General features: G+C 41.9%; 1 protein-coding gene across 1 annotated transcript in view; it reads right to left on the bottom strand.

The window, feature by feature from the left end:
- Positions 1 to 16,946, bottom strand: part of GSR (glutathione-disulfide reductase) — a 45,108-nt gene that overhangs the window by 9,310 nt on the left and 18,852 nt on the right. The window contains exons 4-8 of the mRNA XM_060001070.1: positions 15,677 to 15,746; positions 12,845 to 12,992; positions 9,926 to 9,980; positions 4,651 to 4,750; positions 301 to 387 (exon numbers count right to left, since the gene is read on the bottom strand). Of these exons, the coding sequence (XP_059857053.1) occupies positions 301 to 387; positions 4,651 to 4,750; positions 9,926 to 9,980; positions 12,845 to 12,992; positions 15,677 to 15,746 (460 nt within the window). The remainder of the gene's footprint in view (positions 1 to 300; positions 388 to 4,650; positions 4,751 to 9,925; positions 9,981 to 12,844; positions 12,993 to 15,676; positions 15,747 to 16,946) is intronic.

Here is a 16,946-nt window from a genome sequence, read left to right as displayed (position 1 = left end):
GAATATAAATCAGTATAAACCTGAAAAATAAGGATGTTCAATGAGGCCTTTGAGCACAAAAATTGTAGTTTTAGTTCTAACTAAACTAAATTCAACTTCCAGATTTCTAATCTTTTATACCTTGGATTTCATTAAAACATTAATGTGAAATGCAGCTTCTGAGGATAAAGAAAAGACTTGGTAATACTCTAGAAAAGAATAAACTGACTGGGGTAGGGGTAGTTTGTGTTTATAAAGCTAGTGGGGTTCACAACAGATAGACGACCAAGGGCCGTAAGCTCGCCCTGGGCTCGGTCATACCTGCGAGTACTTCAGCACCTCTATGCCAGCGTTCTCCAGCTCCTCAGTGCAGTTGGAACTGATTATTGAATCAAAACTTCTGAGCACCTGTATACACAGGCAGCAGAGGAATGGGTGGTGGGAAAGAATAAAACTTCATTAAAGATATGCTACAAACCTGGGAGGGAAATTTCAGTATCAACCCCCCTCTTATGTCCTTCTTCATTCACGGCTGCACTATGAGTGGAGTTTTTTTTCTTTTTAGTCATCTTTAAAAAATTATGGTTCTGAAGAACCCAGGGGCAGGACAGGAATAAAGACGCAGACGTAGAGAATGGACTTGAGGACACGGGGAGAGGGAAGGGTAAGCTGGGATGAAGTGAGAGATTGGCATGGACATATATACACTACCAAATATAAAATAGCTAGCTAGTGGGAAGCAGCTGCGTAGCACAGGGAGATCAGCTCGGTGCTTTGTGACCACCTAGAGGGGTGGGATAGGGAGGGTGGGAGGGAGATGCGAGAGGGAGGGGGTATGGGGATATATGTATACATATAGCTGATTCACTTTGTTATAAAGCAGAAACTAACACACCATTGTAAAGCAATTATACTCCAATAGAGATGTTAAAAAAAAAAGATTTAACCAAAATAAATAAATTAAACAAGCTGCTATAAAAAAAATTAAAGTATAGTTAATTTACAATGTTGTGTTAGTTTCGGGTGTACAGCAAAGTGATTCAGTTATACACACACACACACACTCTGTGTCAGATTTTTTTCCATTATAGATTATTATAAGATATTGAATATAGTTCCCTTTGCTATACAGTAGGTCCTTCTTATTTATGTATTTTATATATAGTAGTGTGTATATGTTAATCCCAAACTCCTCATTTATACCCCCCAACCCTGCTATCCCCTTTGGTAACCAGAAGTTTGTTTTCTATGTCTGTGGGTCTATTTCTGATTTATAACTAAGTTCATTTGTATCATTTTTTTAGATTCCACATGTAAGTTATATCATATAATATTTGTCTTTCTCTGGTGAGTGGAGTTTTAATAAGTCTGTTTTCCGACATCACCACCAACGTCTGCATTACACCTGACTTCACCCACTCCTGTTCTAGAGTTAAATCCATAGGCAACCTTCACGCCTCTACTGTCTTTGCCATGTTCCTCTCCTCCCAAGCTCTTCTCTTTTCCATAAGAATAGGGACCAGAAATTCTCTTTCCCCTTTCAGTATTCCAGGGCCAGCTTTCCTGCTGATACAATTTAAGGGAAGATTCTTGAACAAAATCTCCCATTCTAGGCAGAAAAGTCAACTACATGGCCTTAGAGATTTTTTTTTAATACTAGTCTTAGTATTTGTTTAAGGTTTCAAACTATGTATTTTAGGGTTCTAAATTTGGTAAAAATGGGCTCCATTCCAATTAAGGTTCCCAACAAAGTTGAAAACACTGGTTTTTCTTCTGGAATGCTAGATGTTGTTCTATATGAGCCATGGCCACTGAGCCTGCACGTCCGGAGCCTGTGCTCCACAACGGGAGAGGCCACAACAGTGAGAGGCCCGTGTACCGCAAGAAAAAAAATAATAATAATAGTTGTTACTGTCTAGCAACTTTTTTCTTTTATTTTAATAAATTTATTTATTTATCTTTGGCTGCGTTGGGTCTTCGTTGCTGCGCGCGGGCTTTCTCTAGTTGCGGCGAGTGGGGTCTACTCTTTGTTGTGGTGCATGGGCTTCTCATTGCGGTGGCTTCTCTTTGTTGCGGAGCACGGGCTCCAGGCGCACGGGCTTCAGTAGTTGTGGCACGCAGGCTCAGTAGTTGTGGTTCGCGGGCTCTAGAGCACAGGCTCAGTAGTTGCGGCACACGGGCTTAGTTGCTCCGCGGCATGTGGGATCTTCCTGGACCAGGGCTCAAACCTCTGTCCCCTGCATTGGCAGGCGGATTCTTAACCACTGAGCCACCAGGGAAGTCCCTAGCAACTTTTCTTTACTTAGACTTCCTCCTTCTTTCTCTAGAGATTTCTTCGGGATAACACACAGGTGGGTTAAAGGTGGGAGGTCGTGATTTATTCATAGAGTAGCTCTAGAATGGAGTTATACCAGGAAGGGGAGAAGATGGAGAATGTACTGGGGGTGGGGGAGGGCAGAAAGCCCAGATATATGTGGCTCTCTGCCACAAGCCAATTTTCCAAATGCAGGAATTATCCACTCTACTGATAAACTGATGTGATTTATTTACTTATTTATATATTAGGTTCAGGCTATCTATACCTCTGCCTTTCTCCTGCCATCTAATTTGCTGGACATATTCCAGCAATGCAAAATAATACTGACCTATGAAAAACATTCTTCAGGACAAAAATCTCCTGGGGGTTAATTTTAGGACAAGTCTAAAAGCCAAAGAGAAAGTCCTCTGGAGTCCACACTGACCAGTATTATCGGTTTCCCTCATCTGCCCCCCTATTTGCTCAAATACTCAGGAATTTGAGTCATTGCATTTGAGTTGTCAGAGATCTGATAAATGTTCCAAAGGCATTAAATGACTTGTCCAAGTCACACACTTGTTGGGGAAGGCCAGATTCTTAGGGACCAGATTCTTAGGCCAACACTCTTGTTATTGCCCCACACGGTGTCTCTGAAAGCTCCAATACTGTGCCACAACCTAGTGGTGCTCAGTCACGATTAATCAACAAAACACATAAAGCAACACTTAATCAAGTACTGAGAAACATGGAGGCTGAATTTTACCAGAAAGACTATTGGCCTGAGCTTTCTCAGAATTTCATTGACTCTTAGTTTTGATATTAATTAGCAGTCATGAAACCTCACTTGGCCTTAATTTCTTCATCTACAATATGAGGTTCCAGTCGATGAGATGATCTATAAGCTTCTTTTATTATTATTATCTTTTATTGTGGTGGAAAACACATACCATTAAATTTACCCACTTAGGGCTTCCCTGGTGGTGCAGTGGTTAAGAATCCGCCTGCCAATACAAGGGACAGGGGTTCGAGCCCTGGTCCAGGAAGATCGCACATGCCGCGGAGCAACTGAGCCCGTGCGCCACAGCTACTGAAGCCCACGTGCCTAGAGCCTGTGCTCTGCAACAAGAGAAGCCACCATAATGAGAAGCCTGCGTACCACAACAAAGAGTAGCCCCTGCTCGCTGCAACTACAGAAAGCCCGTACGTAGCAATGAAGACCCAACGCAGCCAAAAATAAAATTAATTAATTTAAAAAAAAATGTACCAACTTAACCATTTCTAAGTACGAAGTTCCATGGTGTTAAGTGTATTTACTTTGTTGTGCAACCAAAACTTTTCCCTCTTTCAAAACTGAGACTCTGGGGGTGGTGGGGAGGGATAAATTAGGAGTTTGGGATTAACAGATACATACCACTATACATAAAACAGATAACCAACAAGGACCTACTGTACAGCACGGGGAACTACACTCAATATTTTGTGATAACCTATAAAGGAAAAGAATCTGAAGAATAATATATACATATACAACTGAATAAGTATGCTGTCCACCTGAAACTAACACAGTATTGTAAATCAACTATACTTCAATAAAAAAAAACAAAAAAACCTGAGATTCTGTATCCATTAAACGATAACTCCCCATTCCCTTTCCCCCCCGTCCCTGGCAACCCCATTTCTACTTTTTGTTTCTCTGAGTGTGACTACTCTAGGTACCTCATAGATGTGGAATCATACAGTGTTTGTCTTTTTGTAATTAGCTTATTTCACTTAGCATAATATCCCCAAGGTTCATCCCTGTTGCAGCATGTGTCACAATGTCCCTCCTTTTTAGAGCTGCATAACATCCCATGGGATGGATATTCCTCATTCTGTTTATCCGTTCATCAGTGGACACAGGCTGTTTCCGCCTCCTGGCTATTGTGAATAATGCTGCGATGAACATAGGTGTGCAAATATCTTTGATACGTTTCCTTTTAATGCAAAGAATTTAGTAAATTTTTTGACTGAGTGTTAATAATCCAACACTATCTGATCATATTAAATTGATTTTCAGAATAAGAAATTAACCTGAGAGTTTGCTCAATTTAACTAATATTTATATTTAAGGATGTATGTCGTATTAAGGCATGCTATCTACCACTTCATGATGGAAACACCAGCCAGTCTGATCAAATCTAAATCAGTATCATCAACTAGCAGTTGGTGGCTGGGAAGGACATAAGCCCTTATTCAGATGCCTTCAAAGCGGCTCCCTGTGGAACAGACCAACCAGCTCCACATGTTTGCACCCTAGTATTTAATGACAACATAAGAGAAAATTCTCCCTGTAGATTTTTAAAAAGATTCACATCAAGGAAAAGGATAGAATTTACCTTATCATGACGTATGATTAGTGATGTCTTAGAACCCAGGGCGGAAAGGATCCCAGCTATTTCCACAGCAATGTAACCAGCACCAACGATGACACTGCGGCTACCGTGAGAGTAGAGGGTTAAGATCGTTAAATAAACTTATTTTAGAATAATTTTAGATTTACAGAAAAGTTTAAAAGAGAGTACAGATAGTATACCCTCTGCCCAGTCTTTCCTAAAGTTAACATCTTACATTCATAGCAGCACTATTTGCAATAACCAAAGACATAAAAACAACGTAAGTGTCCATCAACAGACGAATGGATAAAGAAGACATGGTACATATATACAACGGAATACTACTCAGCCACAAAAAAGAACGAAATAACACCATTTGTAGCAACACGGATGCAACTAGAGATTATACTAAGTGAAGTAAGTCAGAAAGAGAAAGACAAATAACATATGGTATCACTTACATGTGGAATCTAAAATACAACACAAATGAACTTATCTATGAAGCAGAAACAGACTCACATAGAGAACAGACTTGTGGTTGCCAAGGCAGAGGGGTTTGGGAAGGGATAGACTGGGAGTTTGGGGTTAGTAGATGTAGAATGGATGGACAAGGTCCTACTGTATAGCACAGGGAACTATATTCAATGTCCTGAGATAAACCATAATAGAAAAGATACAAAAAATAATGTGTATATATGTATAACTGAGTCACTTTGCTGTACAGCAGAAATTAACACAACATTGTAAATCAACGACACTTCAATTAAAAAAACATGAAGTTAACATCTTATAAACCATGGTACAGTTGTCAAAACTGAAACTGGCGGGCTTCCCTGGTGGCGCAGTGGTTGACAGTCCGCCTGCCAATGCAGGGGACACGGGTTCGTGCCCCGGTCTGGGAAGATCCCACATGCCACGCAGCGGCTGGGCCCATGAGCCATGGCCGCTGAGCCTGCGCATCCGGAGCCTGTGCTCCACGATGGGAGAGGCCACAACAGTGAGAGGCCCGAGTACCGCTAAAAAAAAAACTAAAAAAAAACAAACTGACACTGGTACATTACTGTTGACTAAACTTCAGACTTTATTCAGATTTCACCTGTCTTTCCATTCATTTCCTTCTTCTGTCCCAAGATCCAATCCAGGATAATACAGTAATTTTAAGTAGAAAATATCCTTCTGTAGAACGGAAATATATTTTTAGGTGTTTTAAAAATTACTTAGCTTCATTTCCTCAGAGGAAATAAAAACCCTTTGAAGCTAGAGACAATTCCTTATGCAGAGATCTTCACACCTAATACTAAAATTGGCACCACAATTTTTGTTTTTTGCTTGTCTGAGAAAGTCTTTATTTCTCCGCCTTTTTTTTTTTTTTTTTTTTTTTGTGGTACGCGGGCCTCTCACTGTTGTGGCCTCTCCCTTTGCGGAGCACAGGCTCCGGATGCACAGGCTCAGCGGCCATGGCTCACGGGCCCAGCTGCTCCGTGGCATGTGGGATCTTCCCGGACCAGGGCACGAACCCGTGTCCCCTGCATTGGCAGGCGGACTCTCAACCACTGCGCCACCAGGGAAGCCCTGTCCACCAATTTTGATGGATAATTTTGCAGAGTAAAGAGTTCTATGTTGGTGGGTTTTTTTCCTCTCAACACTTTAAATGTTCCACTTTCTTGTTTGCACAGTTTCTGAAGAGTTGTTGTAATTCTTATCTTTGCTCCCCTTAGAGGTCAGCTGTGTTTCATCCTTCTGGCTTCTTCCAGAATTTTTTCTTTGATTTTCTACGGTTTGAAAATTATATGCCTAGGTATAGTTTTTTTGACATTTATCCTACTCAGTGTTCTCTGACCTTCCTGGATCTGTGGTTTGGTGTCTGACATTAATTTTGGGGAAAGTGACAGTCATTATTGCTTCAAATATCTCTTCTGTTCCTTTCTTTGGCATCACAATCCTCACCACCGTTATTCTCCTCTGGCTCAGTATTTTCCCTTGATCATTGCTAAATTCTCTCAATCTTTGCAATATGATGAAAGGCCAATTTAAGCAAGCCATTTTAACTTGTAGCATAGATCTGCAATGAAACTAGATGCCCTGAATAAATTCTGGTCTAAAAAAGCATCTTAAACACTAGATAAATGTTTGGGTGAAGGTCTGAGTCCATGGTGGAGAAGCTAAGCCCAGCCCTAGAGTAATCACTGCAGCATACAGAGTAAGTGCCCTTCAGCTGGAGCTAACCCTTTCAGGGCTGGCGTTCTCTAAAGCATGGTCCTACCACTGGTGCAATGCTTGGGTAAGAAGAAAGCAATCAGGGAAGAAGAAAGGAAATCTTTCTTTAGTACCTTCTAAAAGTAAGGTACCTATGTTGTGACTCCCTGCCTTCAGAGAGCTATGGTCTGGATGGAGGATGAGGTATGAACCTGAATGGCTATGTATTAGAGGTAAGGATGCTCTTATCCTACAGCCCAGTGTATAAAAAGAGAAATGTCTAGTTTGGAAACAAGGAAGTAGCTCTTCTTCCATCTCTACCATCCTCTCTCCTATTATATGTTGATCACTTTTCCTTTCTTTGGGTCTTCGCTCCTTACTTTCTTCTTTCCTCTCTCCATCTTCTCTCTCTTCCCCAAACATTTCTTATGTAAGTCCTACTTCTGTTAAGCATTGCACTGGACACAATGGGTAGCGATCCCTGTCCTTGAGGAATTCCTGAGGGGAAACATGCCCAGGGGTCTGTTAAAGCTCAGAGGGCAACACTTAGTTCCTGCAGGGGAGAGGGCTCAGAAACACTCCAGATTCCTGAAAGATGAATAGCTCTGGCAAGGGTTGGGAGAAGTATTCCCAGCAGAATGGATATACGAGAAACACGTGTGAAACGTCTTGGCTTCTTCAGAGAGGAGACAAAAATCTGCAAGGAGCTCAGTGTTTCCCCCTCAGCTTCCACAGTCCCCTCTAGTCCACCTCGTACCACTAAAGTAACCACTGGAAACAATCTTTTTTTTTCTTTTTGGCTTAAAAAAAAAAGGAATTTATTGATTCATGTAACCGAGAAGTCCTGACTTCAGGTATGGCTGCATCTAAGTGTTCCAATGATGTGTCAGGACCTGGTCCCTTAAAGATGCTCAGCTTTGCACTTCATGTTGGCTTCATTCCCAAGCTCTGCATTGTGATACAGAGACTGCCAGAGGAATGAGGAGACAGTGGCATGGTCTTAACAAGCTGAAGCTCAGGCTGGGGAGCTGACATCCAGGCTTTCGGAGTCTTGATTTTTTTTTTAATTAATTAATTTATTTATTTTTGGCTGTGTTGAGTCTTTGTTGCTGCGCACAGGCTTTCTTTAGTTGTGGTGAGTGGGGGCTACTCTTTGTTGCAGTACACGGTCTTCTCATTACGGTGGCTTCTCTTGTTGCAGAGCACAGGCTCTAGGCGCATGGGCTTCAGTAGTTGTGGCTCACGGGCTCTAGAGCGCAGGCTCAGTAGTTGTGGTGCATGGGCTTAGTTGCTCCGCAGCATGGGGGATCTTCCCGGACCAGGGCTCCAACCCGTGTCCCCTGCATTGGCAGGCGGATTCTTAACCACTGCGCCCCCAGGGAAGCCCCTGGAGTCTTGATTTAAAACACCAGTCTTCAGTACATGAAAAACTCAGTAAGTTAGGTAAAAACTGTGAACCAAGCACAATCTCCTTCGTGCCCTCAATGCCTGTTGGTCTTGGAGAGTCTCCAGGAGAGGAGCGGGGAGGCCATGGCTCACCCTGAGGACATAGACACTTTGGCAGCCACACCTGGGAGCCCTCCACCACCTAGAAACAATCTTATATTCTGCTGAGTCCCCAGAGCACTTCTCTTTCCCTCATTATGGCCGTCAGAACCTCTTGTCCCACAATGTTCCACAGACTCCACGCTCCAGCCTCCCCTCAACCATAAGCCCAATGAGGGTAAAAGCTGGACCATACAGCCCAGAGCACATGTTACCTCGCCTATAAATTTGTTCCTTCTTTGATTATTTACTTACTTACCAACATAACAATGATAAAGGAGTCTTAAAAAAAGAAGACAAAAATCATATACCAATTGTTAATTCATTTTCCTATGTTCCCAGAGTCCTGTTTATAACACACATACATTCCTCTCTTCAACTTGTAGTGCTACCAGCACGAGTTTAATAAATGGTTTAAAAATAGGCAATGGACAGATATCTAGAAGGAAGCTTCTTTGCGTCCAGACTGAATTGTTATCATTTAAACACGATGAGTCATGACCACACTTCTGCATATATTCTCACATGTCTCATATCCTTCACACCTAAACCAAACAGATCATGAGGAAAGAAAGGCTGCTCTCTAACACACTGCCCTGCCCCACAGACAGCAAATCTAAAATGCCTGTTTGCTTTTCTCAAAGTCAGAAGATGACCTGGTCTGAATGTCGTAACAGGACATTTTCACAGCAGCTATGGAATTGCCAAGATGCCCTCTTGTCCCTGATGAACCACCTGTGGTTCCAGGTGAATTAAGGTAAAGGAACAAGCAGGGATTATTAGTCACCCTCCAGAAAGGCCTTGATGCAAAAGCGCGGGATTAAGACTTCCCACTGCACTGGCAGCATCTGCCGAGAGAGCAGCAGAGTTGAGCAATGATGGCTCCAGGGTGAGTGCTACTCAGAAGGAAATAAAGGCCAAACTCTGGGCTAACAGGGTCCCTCCTCCAGTTCCCAGGTGCCCTATCACTTACCATGAGTGAAGGGAGGACCCCTCTAATCAAGGAAGCCTGCAATTGGCAGCTTCTTCAAATTAGAGAAACAATCCTCCTCATTATGTTTTTTCTCTCTGTGTTATCTAAATCCATGACAGAAGTCTACTAAGGTTATTAGGACAAACATGTATAAAGGCCAATTTCAGAAAACCTATTTTTGTGAGACTGACAGAGCCTTCATTTATCCAGATGCCTCTGTACTAGCTGCTTTGAAGACCAGAATCACTTTAGACACATTATCAACTGATGCTCTATCAAGTTGAAGAAAGAAAACAGTTTTAGGGCTTCAGTGTTTATTCTCAAAACCACCCTGCATTTGATTCTGGTCCTAAAAATTTTACAATGGCCTCTGACCAAAAGCATGAAAGACTTGAGTCATTTATTGCGGGCTACTCATGGATGAGAGACCCAAGGTCATAAAAAGAGAAGAGGTAGAACAGAATTCTGGAAATTCCTACATTTAACAGTTGGGAAGAGGAGGTAGAAGTGTTGGGAGAAACTGAGGGAGAATGAACACGGAGGTCAGGAAGAAAAGCAGCTTACCCAGGCAACTCTTCCAGCTGAAAAAAACCATCACTGGTTATTCCTAGGCTGGCACCTATGTAGGAAAATGCAATATAGGTCACACAGATGGAGTTTTCTCTTGTAAAATAATCACAACATTTTATGTACGAACCGAACACTTTCTCAGCCATCACACTCTCTGTTTCGACAAGTTCTGTTAAAGTCTCCACTTGGGAAGCTGCCCATCAAATCTTCCCTGAGTCAACATTTTTATTTCCTCTGTAGAAATAAGAGTACTGATGACTAAGTAACTATCAAATTTCTTTGAGGAATTAAGATCTCCTCAGCTTGGGACTTCCCTGGTGGTCCAGTGGTTAATAATCCGCCTTCCAATGCAGGGGACTCGGGTTCGATCCCTGGTAGCGGAACTAAGACCACACATGCCTCAACTAAGACCCAATGGCAGCCTAATTAATTAATTAATTAATTAAAAAAAAAAACTCAGCTCTCATGAATAGACTCCTTGCTGGTTCTGCTTCCTTCTCCCGCCCCCAAATGGGCTCAGCCTTGCTTCTCTTCTCTCTGCTTTTTTCCTTCAAAGGTTTTAACCAACTCTCCCTTCATTGTGGGAGACTTCAAATGTGCAGTTCCAGTTTTGACCTTCTCCCCAGGTTCTAGTTCCTTCCATATTTCTAACTGTCTTTCTATACCATTTAGCTTTGTTTCAAACTCAGTATTTTCAACATAGAATCTTAACTTTATTTCCCAAGCCATATCCCTCTCTTGTTTACCACTTCAGCTGAAAAGACTACCTTCCATCAGTAATCCAAAGTCTTGAGTTATCAATCCGTAATTCCTTCTCTCAACAACAGCCATCTCATCGGTTATTTAAAATACTGCATTTCGCCAAATTCAATGCACAATGATTAAGGTCCCATCCTGATTTCAGAGGTGTTGAGTATTTTTTTTTAAATGTGTCTTGGAGTCAATGAAATATACTAGCTGATTCATCCTTCTGTGTCTCTTATGTCTGTCCTCTCCTCCTAGCGCCTGGCACATACCACGGGCTTAGTAACTGTCTGCAGAGCTGAACTGAGTATTTCCACCACATTTCAGACGCTAACCCTGTAGTTCAGAACCTATTACCACCTCCTGCACATTCTATTGCAACAACTTGCTAACTGGCCTTCTGCCTCTGTAGATCACTATCAGATTAGTTTTCTATAATTATCACTTAGGTCTCGTCACTATCCCATTTATAGGCTATTAATAACTGGTTTTCGTGAATGACAGAGATTCCTTAATTTGCCTTCATAAATGTCCACAATTTGGCCCCAACCTTCTTCCAGTTTCAGTTCAATGTACTTGCTTCCAGATTTCACTGCCAGAAAAACTGGTTTAATTGACTGAATGTCCTTTAAAGACCTATTTATTACCCACTGGTTCTTCTGGTCTTTCTCTTCTTCGGCACATGGTGCTCAATTTGTAAGCCCTTTTCCCAGGAAGACTTTTTGGTCCATGACAGCTCATAGTAATCCGTCCCACCTCTGAGGACCCCGACCCTCACTGTCTGGCAATCATCTTGGAACACTTACCTTTTATTTTATTTCTTTGCATTTGTTTTTTATTACATGTTTTAAATTAATAAATGCATATCTTTTTTTTTTTTTTTTTTTTGGTACGCGGGCCTCTCACTGCTGTGGCCTCTCCCGTTGCGGAGCACAGGCTCCGGACGCGCAGGCTCAGCGGCCATGGCTCACGGGCCCAGCCGCTCCGCGGAATGTGGGATCTTCCCGGACCGGGGCACGAACCCGTGTCCCCTGCATCGGCAGGCGGACCCTCAACCACTGCGCCCCCAGGGAAGCCCAATAAATGTATATCTTAAAAAATTCAAAAAGCACCACAGAGCATCTAGTGAAAAGCAGGTCTCTTTCCCAACCCAGAGCTCTGGTCCTCTCCTTGGAGGGAGTTGGCACTGCAGGGTTTTGAGTGTCCTTCCAGAGATCCTAGTGCATCTGTACAGTCTCCCTGTCTTTTTAAAAAGACATAAACTGGGGCTTCCCTGGTGCTCCGCAATGGGAGAGGCCACAACAGTGAGAGGCCCACATACTGCAAAAAAAAAAAAAAAAAAAAGATGTGTATATCCAATCTTACCAACTAAATTTTAAGTTACTTGACAACAGCATCTTCACATTTTTTACAGTAGTTGTTCTTTAGTTTTTGGAGAGTCATGAACCCTTTTAAAAGCTGGTGAAATTTTATCGATCCTCTCTCCAGAGAAAAAAATACATAAATACATACACACTCAAAATTTTCCATATAAATTCAGGTTGGTCATGGGTCGTAAGAAGCCAATCCATGGTCATGGGTCTTAAGAAGAAGTTGTATAAACTATGATCACCATCCACAAAGACCTTATAATCTACTTGGGGAAAAAGATACGGACAATGTTTCCTATGAGAGAACAAGGCAGTATGTTATAACTCATCCCTGTGTATACGAAGGTAGACAAGACTGTCTCGGAGATTCCTTACTTCTTTAATTTTCTAATTCTTTATATGAGAGAAAAATATGCATATAAGAAGGCTTAATTAGCTGATGAAGTTACATCTCTACAAGATTTCTCTCTCTTAAAGAAAACAGTAGATATCTCATGACAAACTGAGGCTGAAAACAATCTCTGCTGTGCCGAGAAGGGAAGGATGGGGCTTTTGCTGATTCTTCCCCCTGTGTTACTGTAGTATGTCTGAGCCTGGGGCTGGATGAAATATCTTCCTTTGCCCCGTCACTAGGTACCACTTAGGCCAATTACATTTAGGTTCTGCAGAGACCTTCTCTCATGTGTCCAAGACAAGGAACTGGTACAGGGCAGATCCCCTGGCATGACTTGTAAGGTGGAAAACAACGGTCAATTCTTTCTGACTATTGTTAACAAGCATACGCCTTTGGAAGACTCACCAGGGATCTGGCTCTCCTGAGGAAGCATGGGCACGCCACCTGTGGCAATCAGGATGTGAGGGGCGGTGTACTTTTCCCCGTTGACCTCCACTGTGGGCTGGGCATCACCCGTGAATACTGCATGGCCGCGGATGATTTCTATGTGGGACTGGAGAAGGAAGCATGGTCACATTAGCCTGTTCTTAAGATTAAAAAACAAAGGGGTGGGGAAGGGAAGTACTGGGAGTTTGGGATTAGCAGATGCAAACTATTATATATAGGATGGATAAACAACAAGGTCCTACTGTATAGCACAGGGAACTATATTCAATATCCTATGACAAAACACAATAGAAAAGGACATGAAAAAAATATATATGTATAACTGAGTCACTTTGCTGAACAGCAGAAACTAACGCAACATTGTAATTCAATTATACTTTGATAAAATTAAAAAAAAAGAAGAAGAAAAAGATTAAAAAATAAAACAAGGGAATTCCCTGTCCAGTGGTTAGGACTGGTTGGGGAACTAAGATCCTGCAAACCGTGTGGTACGGTCAAAAAATACCCAAAAAACAAAAAACAAACAAAAAAACCAAAAACCAAAACAAAACTTGCTGCAACTTCTTACATCTTTCCATTCTCTACTGAGGATTGTGATTTATGGTTTGCTGATGCTAAGACAACTCTCCAACGTTCGAGTTTCTGCAGAACTTCTGACTGTTAATTGATACTTAGGTTGGGGGTTGCCATTTGATGCTAGAACTATGCAGTAAGAAAAAACAAAGGGACTATCTTGGGCCAAAACCCAGAGACTAAAAAAAATATATGCAAGTCATTCCCACAAGGAAGAAGATTACATCTTTGTCCCCAAGAGTTGAAGGAGAAAGCCTTTCTCACTTAGAATGAAAACACACTGAAGAATGATGTGTCTGGAGGAAAGAAAGAAGGCTGAGAAAACAAAAGGATAAAGGTACAGGGAGCTGAGGCCAAAGGGAAATACTCTGGCCAAGGGAGGGAAAAGCAATGTTTATGTTTTTTCAAACGAAGGGGGGAAGAATACCACAAAATTCCATGACCGTGAAGCTCTACACTAGAGGTGTTGAGAACTCAGACTTCATTTGCTCTTCCTGGCAGCCTCTGTGCCTGGGCCTGAGTTTGGACTGCCAGCAAGCTTCTGCCTGCCAGGATACACATACTGGCAAGAAATGTGGGCAACTCACAAGGATAATGGGATCCTGTAAGCATGATCACAGAATGGAGCGTTGCAACATTTTGGAACATACCCGGTTCTGAATTGAGCTATTTCCTCCTTTCTAATCAGCCCTCCAGGCCTGTTCTGCAGGTGCCCTGCTTAATCAAGGTGAATCAAGATTGATGCCAAAAGCCACGAGGCTCCTGAAAAACTTTCCTTCAGAAGGTAATGATTTCCTACCGGATGCTAGACAAAAAGGAGACTGAGTCGAGTGGCGATAATATGGGTAATCGCTTGGGGAAGAAACTGATGAAATTTTTATTTTCATTTCCTAGGATATTTCACAGAAAGTTTCCTATTCCGAATTTCTGGATTGCCTGTGATTCCTTTTCCATAAGGTCATGGTAAATTCTGCTACACACCAAGATTTTTGAGGATTAAAAAATGCTATTTCCTGAGTAATTTTCCTATCTCTTTTGCAAAAGTACTTTAAGCTAGCTCCATTAAAAAAAATTTTTTTTTAATTTGGGTGTTGTAGTATAGCAAATGGCATCTCATTTTCATGTCTAGCCACCTTAAAATCTCTTGAACTCAGTGCACAGGGGTCTGAAGACCAAATACTTTCCCCTTGAATTTGGGGGTTAAGGTCAGAAAATATCACCCTCCAAAAAAATAAACCCAATGAATGGTAAGAATTAATATAAAAATTATGAGGTTAGCCATCTGTACAAGTAACTCACCCTAAAAAGGGGTTTATAAACACGTGCTAATGAGATTACAGTGGCCCAAATACCATCCCAAATATACTGATCTAATATAACCTAAGCTACGTTGATGTCTTAGAAATTGCAGAGTGAGACCACAGAGACCAATTAAGGGTGCTGGGAGTCACACTGTCAAGAAAAGGGAGAGTTGGGACTTCCCTGGAGGTCCAGTGGTTAGGACTCCGCACTTTCACTGCCAAGGGTGTGGGTTCAATCCCTGGTTGGGGAACTAAGATCCCACAAGCCGCACGGCGAAGCCAAAAATAAATTAATTAATTATAAATAAATAAATAAATAAGAAAAAGGAGAGTTGGATGGTGCTTCAGTACAGTCCAGTGGAAGAGGAATGACATCAAAGCATGAGGGTGGGAAAAGCCTCAGCAGAACAAAGGACAACATACATTTGCTGAAGGCAAACACACTTTGCCCAATTTTCCTGATTGGACTTCATTCACAAAAACGTCCTTCTGAACCATAACATGGTGTCCTGAGTAGATTTAGCCACCAAGGATGAGGGTGTTCTCAGCAGACGAACTATGGCAGGTTTCCAGCCAGATAACGGTCCTGATTTTAACCCATAAACTGGCACATTGTTACATAATCAGGCTCTTATGTGCTTGGTTTCTGGAACTAAGTGGAGGGTCAGACAGGTGCAGGCAGGCATCAGGTGAGACCTGCTTCGCCGACTTAGGCACATACGTCCCACTTTCCGTAGAAATAGAAATGAGACTGGCCTACTAAGTCCGACTTACATTCTTACAGGTCAATATCAAAACCAGTAATCACAAAAGAAAGAAAAGAAACAAGAGATAAATGTAAAGGCTATGTCTGGTCAGATTTGGTTCTCCGGCAGAGAACAGCTTCTTCTCAAAGTTCAAAACCTGGCATGCTCACCTTGATGAGATTATTCTGATAGATGGTGTTTAGGCGGCTCACGTAGGCATCCCGCTTTTCCTTTATAACCCTGCAATGAAACCAGAGTCAGGACTGAGGATCTGGACTCTCCTCTTTCAGTCGTAACTAGGGCCTCTGACCCTGAACATGCCGGAGCAGAGAATCAGACTGTCCATAAGAGCCCTGGGAGTGAGTGTCTCTAAAGACAGGCACACCTTCCCCTGTGTCCGTCTGCGTTCCGTATGTGCAGAACTCTTATTCTACTCTATGGAGAATGTTCACTTGGCACGCAAGGTTCGTAAATTTCTTTCTGCAAAGAAGGCAAGGAGAGCTGCTTTGGCACAGTGCCTAGTATATGGTGGCCACTCGTTATTTGCTCAATAAATGAATGAATATGCTAAAATTAAAAAAAAAAATTTATGGCTAGAAAAGTTCATGGCAGGGAATCCCCTGGTGGTCCAGTGGTTAGGACTCCATGCTTCCACTGCAGGGGGCTCAGGTTCGATCCCTGGTTAGGAACGAAGATTCTGCATGCCGCAAGGCGTGGCCAAAAAAAAAAAAAGTTTATGGTAGTTCCTTTAGAAGTTAAACACGGGGGATTAAGAGGTACAAACGATTACATATAAAATAAATAAGCTACAAAAATATATTGGACAGCACAGGAAATATAGCCAATGTTTTATAATAACTCTAAATGGAGTAAAACCTTTAAAAGGTGTGAATCACTATGTTGGACATCTGAAACTTACATAATATTGTATATCAACTATACCTCAATAAAAATAAATAAATAAAAGGTATAAAACTTCAAAAATAGTTAAATATTAATTGCCATATGACCCAGCAATTCCACTTCTAGGGACGGTCCCAAAACAACTGAAAATAGGGACTTGTAGACCAATATTCATAGCATTATTATTCACAATAGACGAGAGATGGAAAAAACCCAGGAGTCCATTGAAGGATGAATAAAGAAACAAAGTGTGGTATATAAATATTAGGGAACAGCATTCAGCCTTAAAAAGCAATGAAATTCTGACACATACCACAGCATGGACGAATTCTAAAAGTGCTACGCTAAGTGAAATACACCAGGCATAAAAGGACAGATGTTGTATAAGGTACCTAGAATAGTCACATTCATAGACAGAAAACAGCATAGAGATACCAGGGGTTTGGAGCAAGGGAAGACTGTTTAACAGGTACACTGTTCTGTTTGGGATGGTGGAAATCTGGAAATGGATGTTGGTGATGGTTGCACGACACTATG

Source organism: Delphinus delphis, chromosome 21 (genome assembly GCF_949987515.2).
Source record: "Delphinus delphis chromosome 21, mDelDel1.2, whole genome shotgun sequence".
NCBI classification, from domain to species: Eukaryota; Metazoa; Chordata; class Mammalia; order Artiodactyla; family Delphinidae; genus Delphinus; species Delphinus delphis.
Note: the sequence above shows the minus strand (reverse complement) of the source record. Positions and strands in the feature narration are given on the sequence as shown.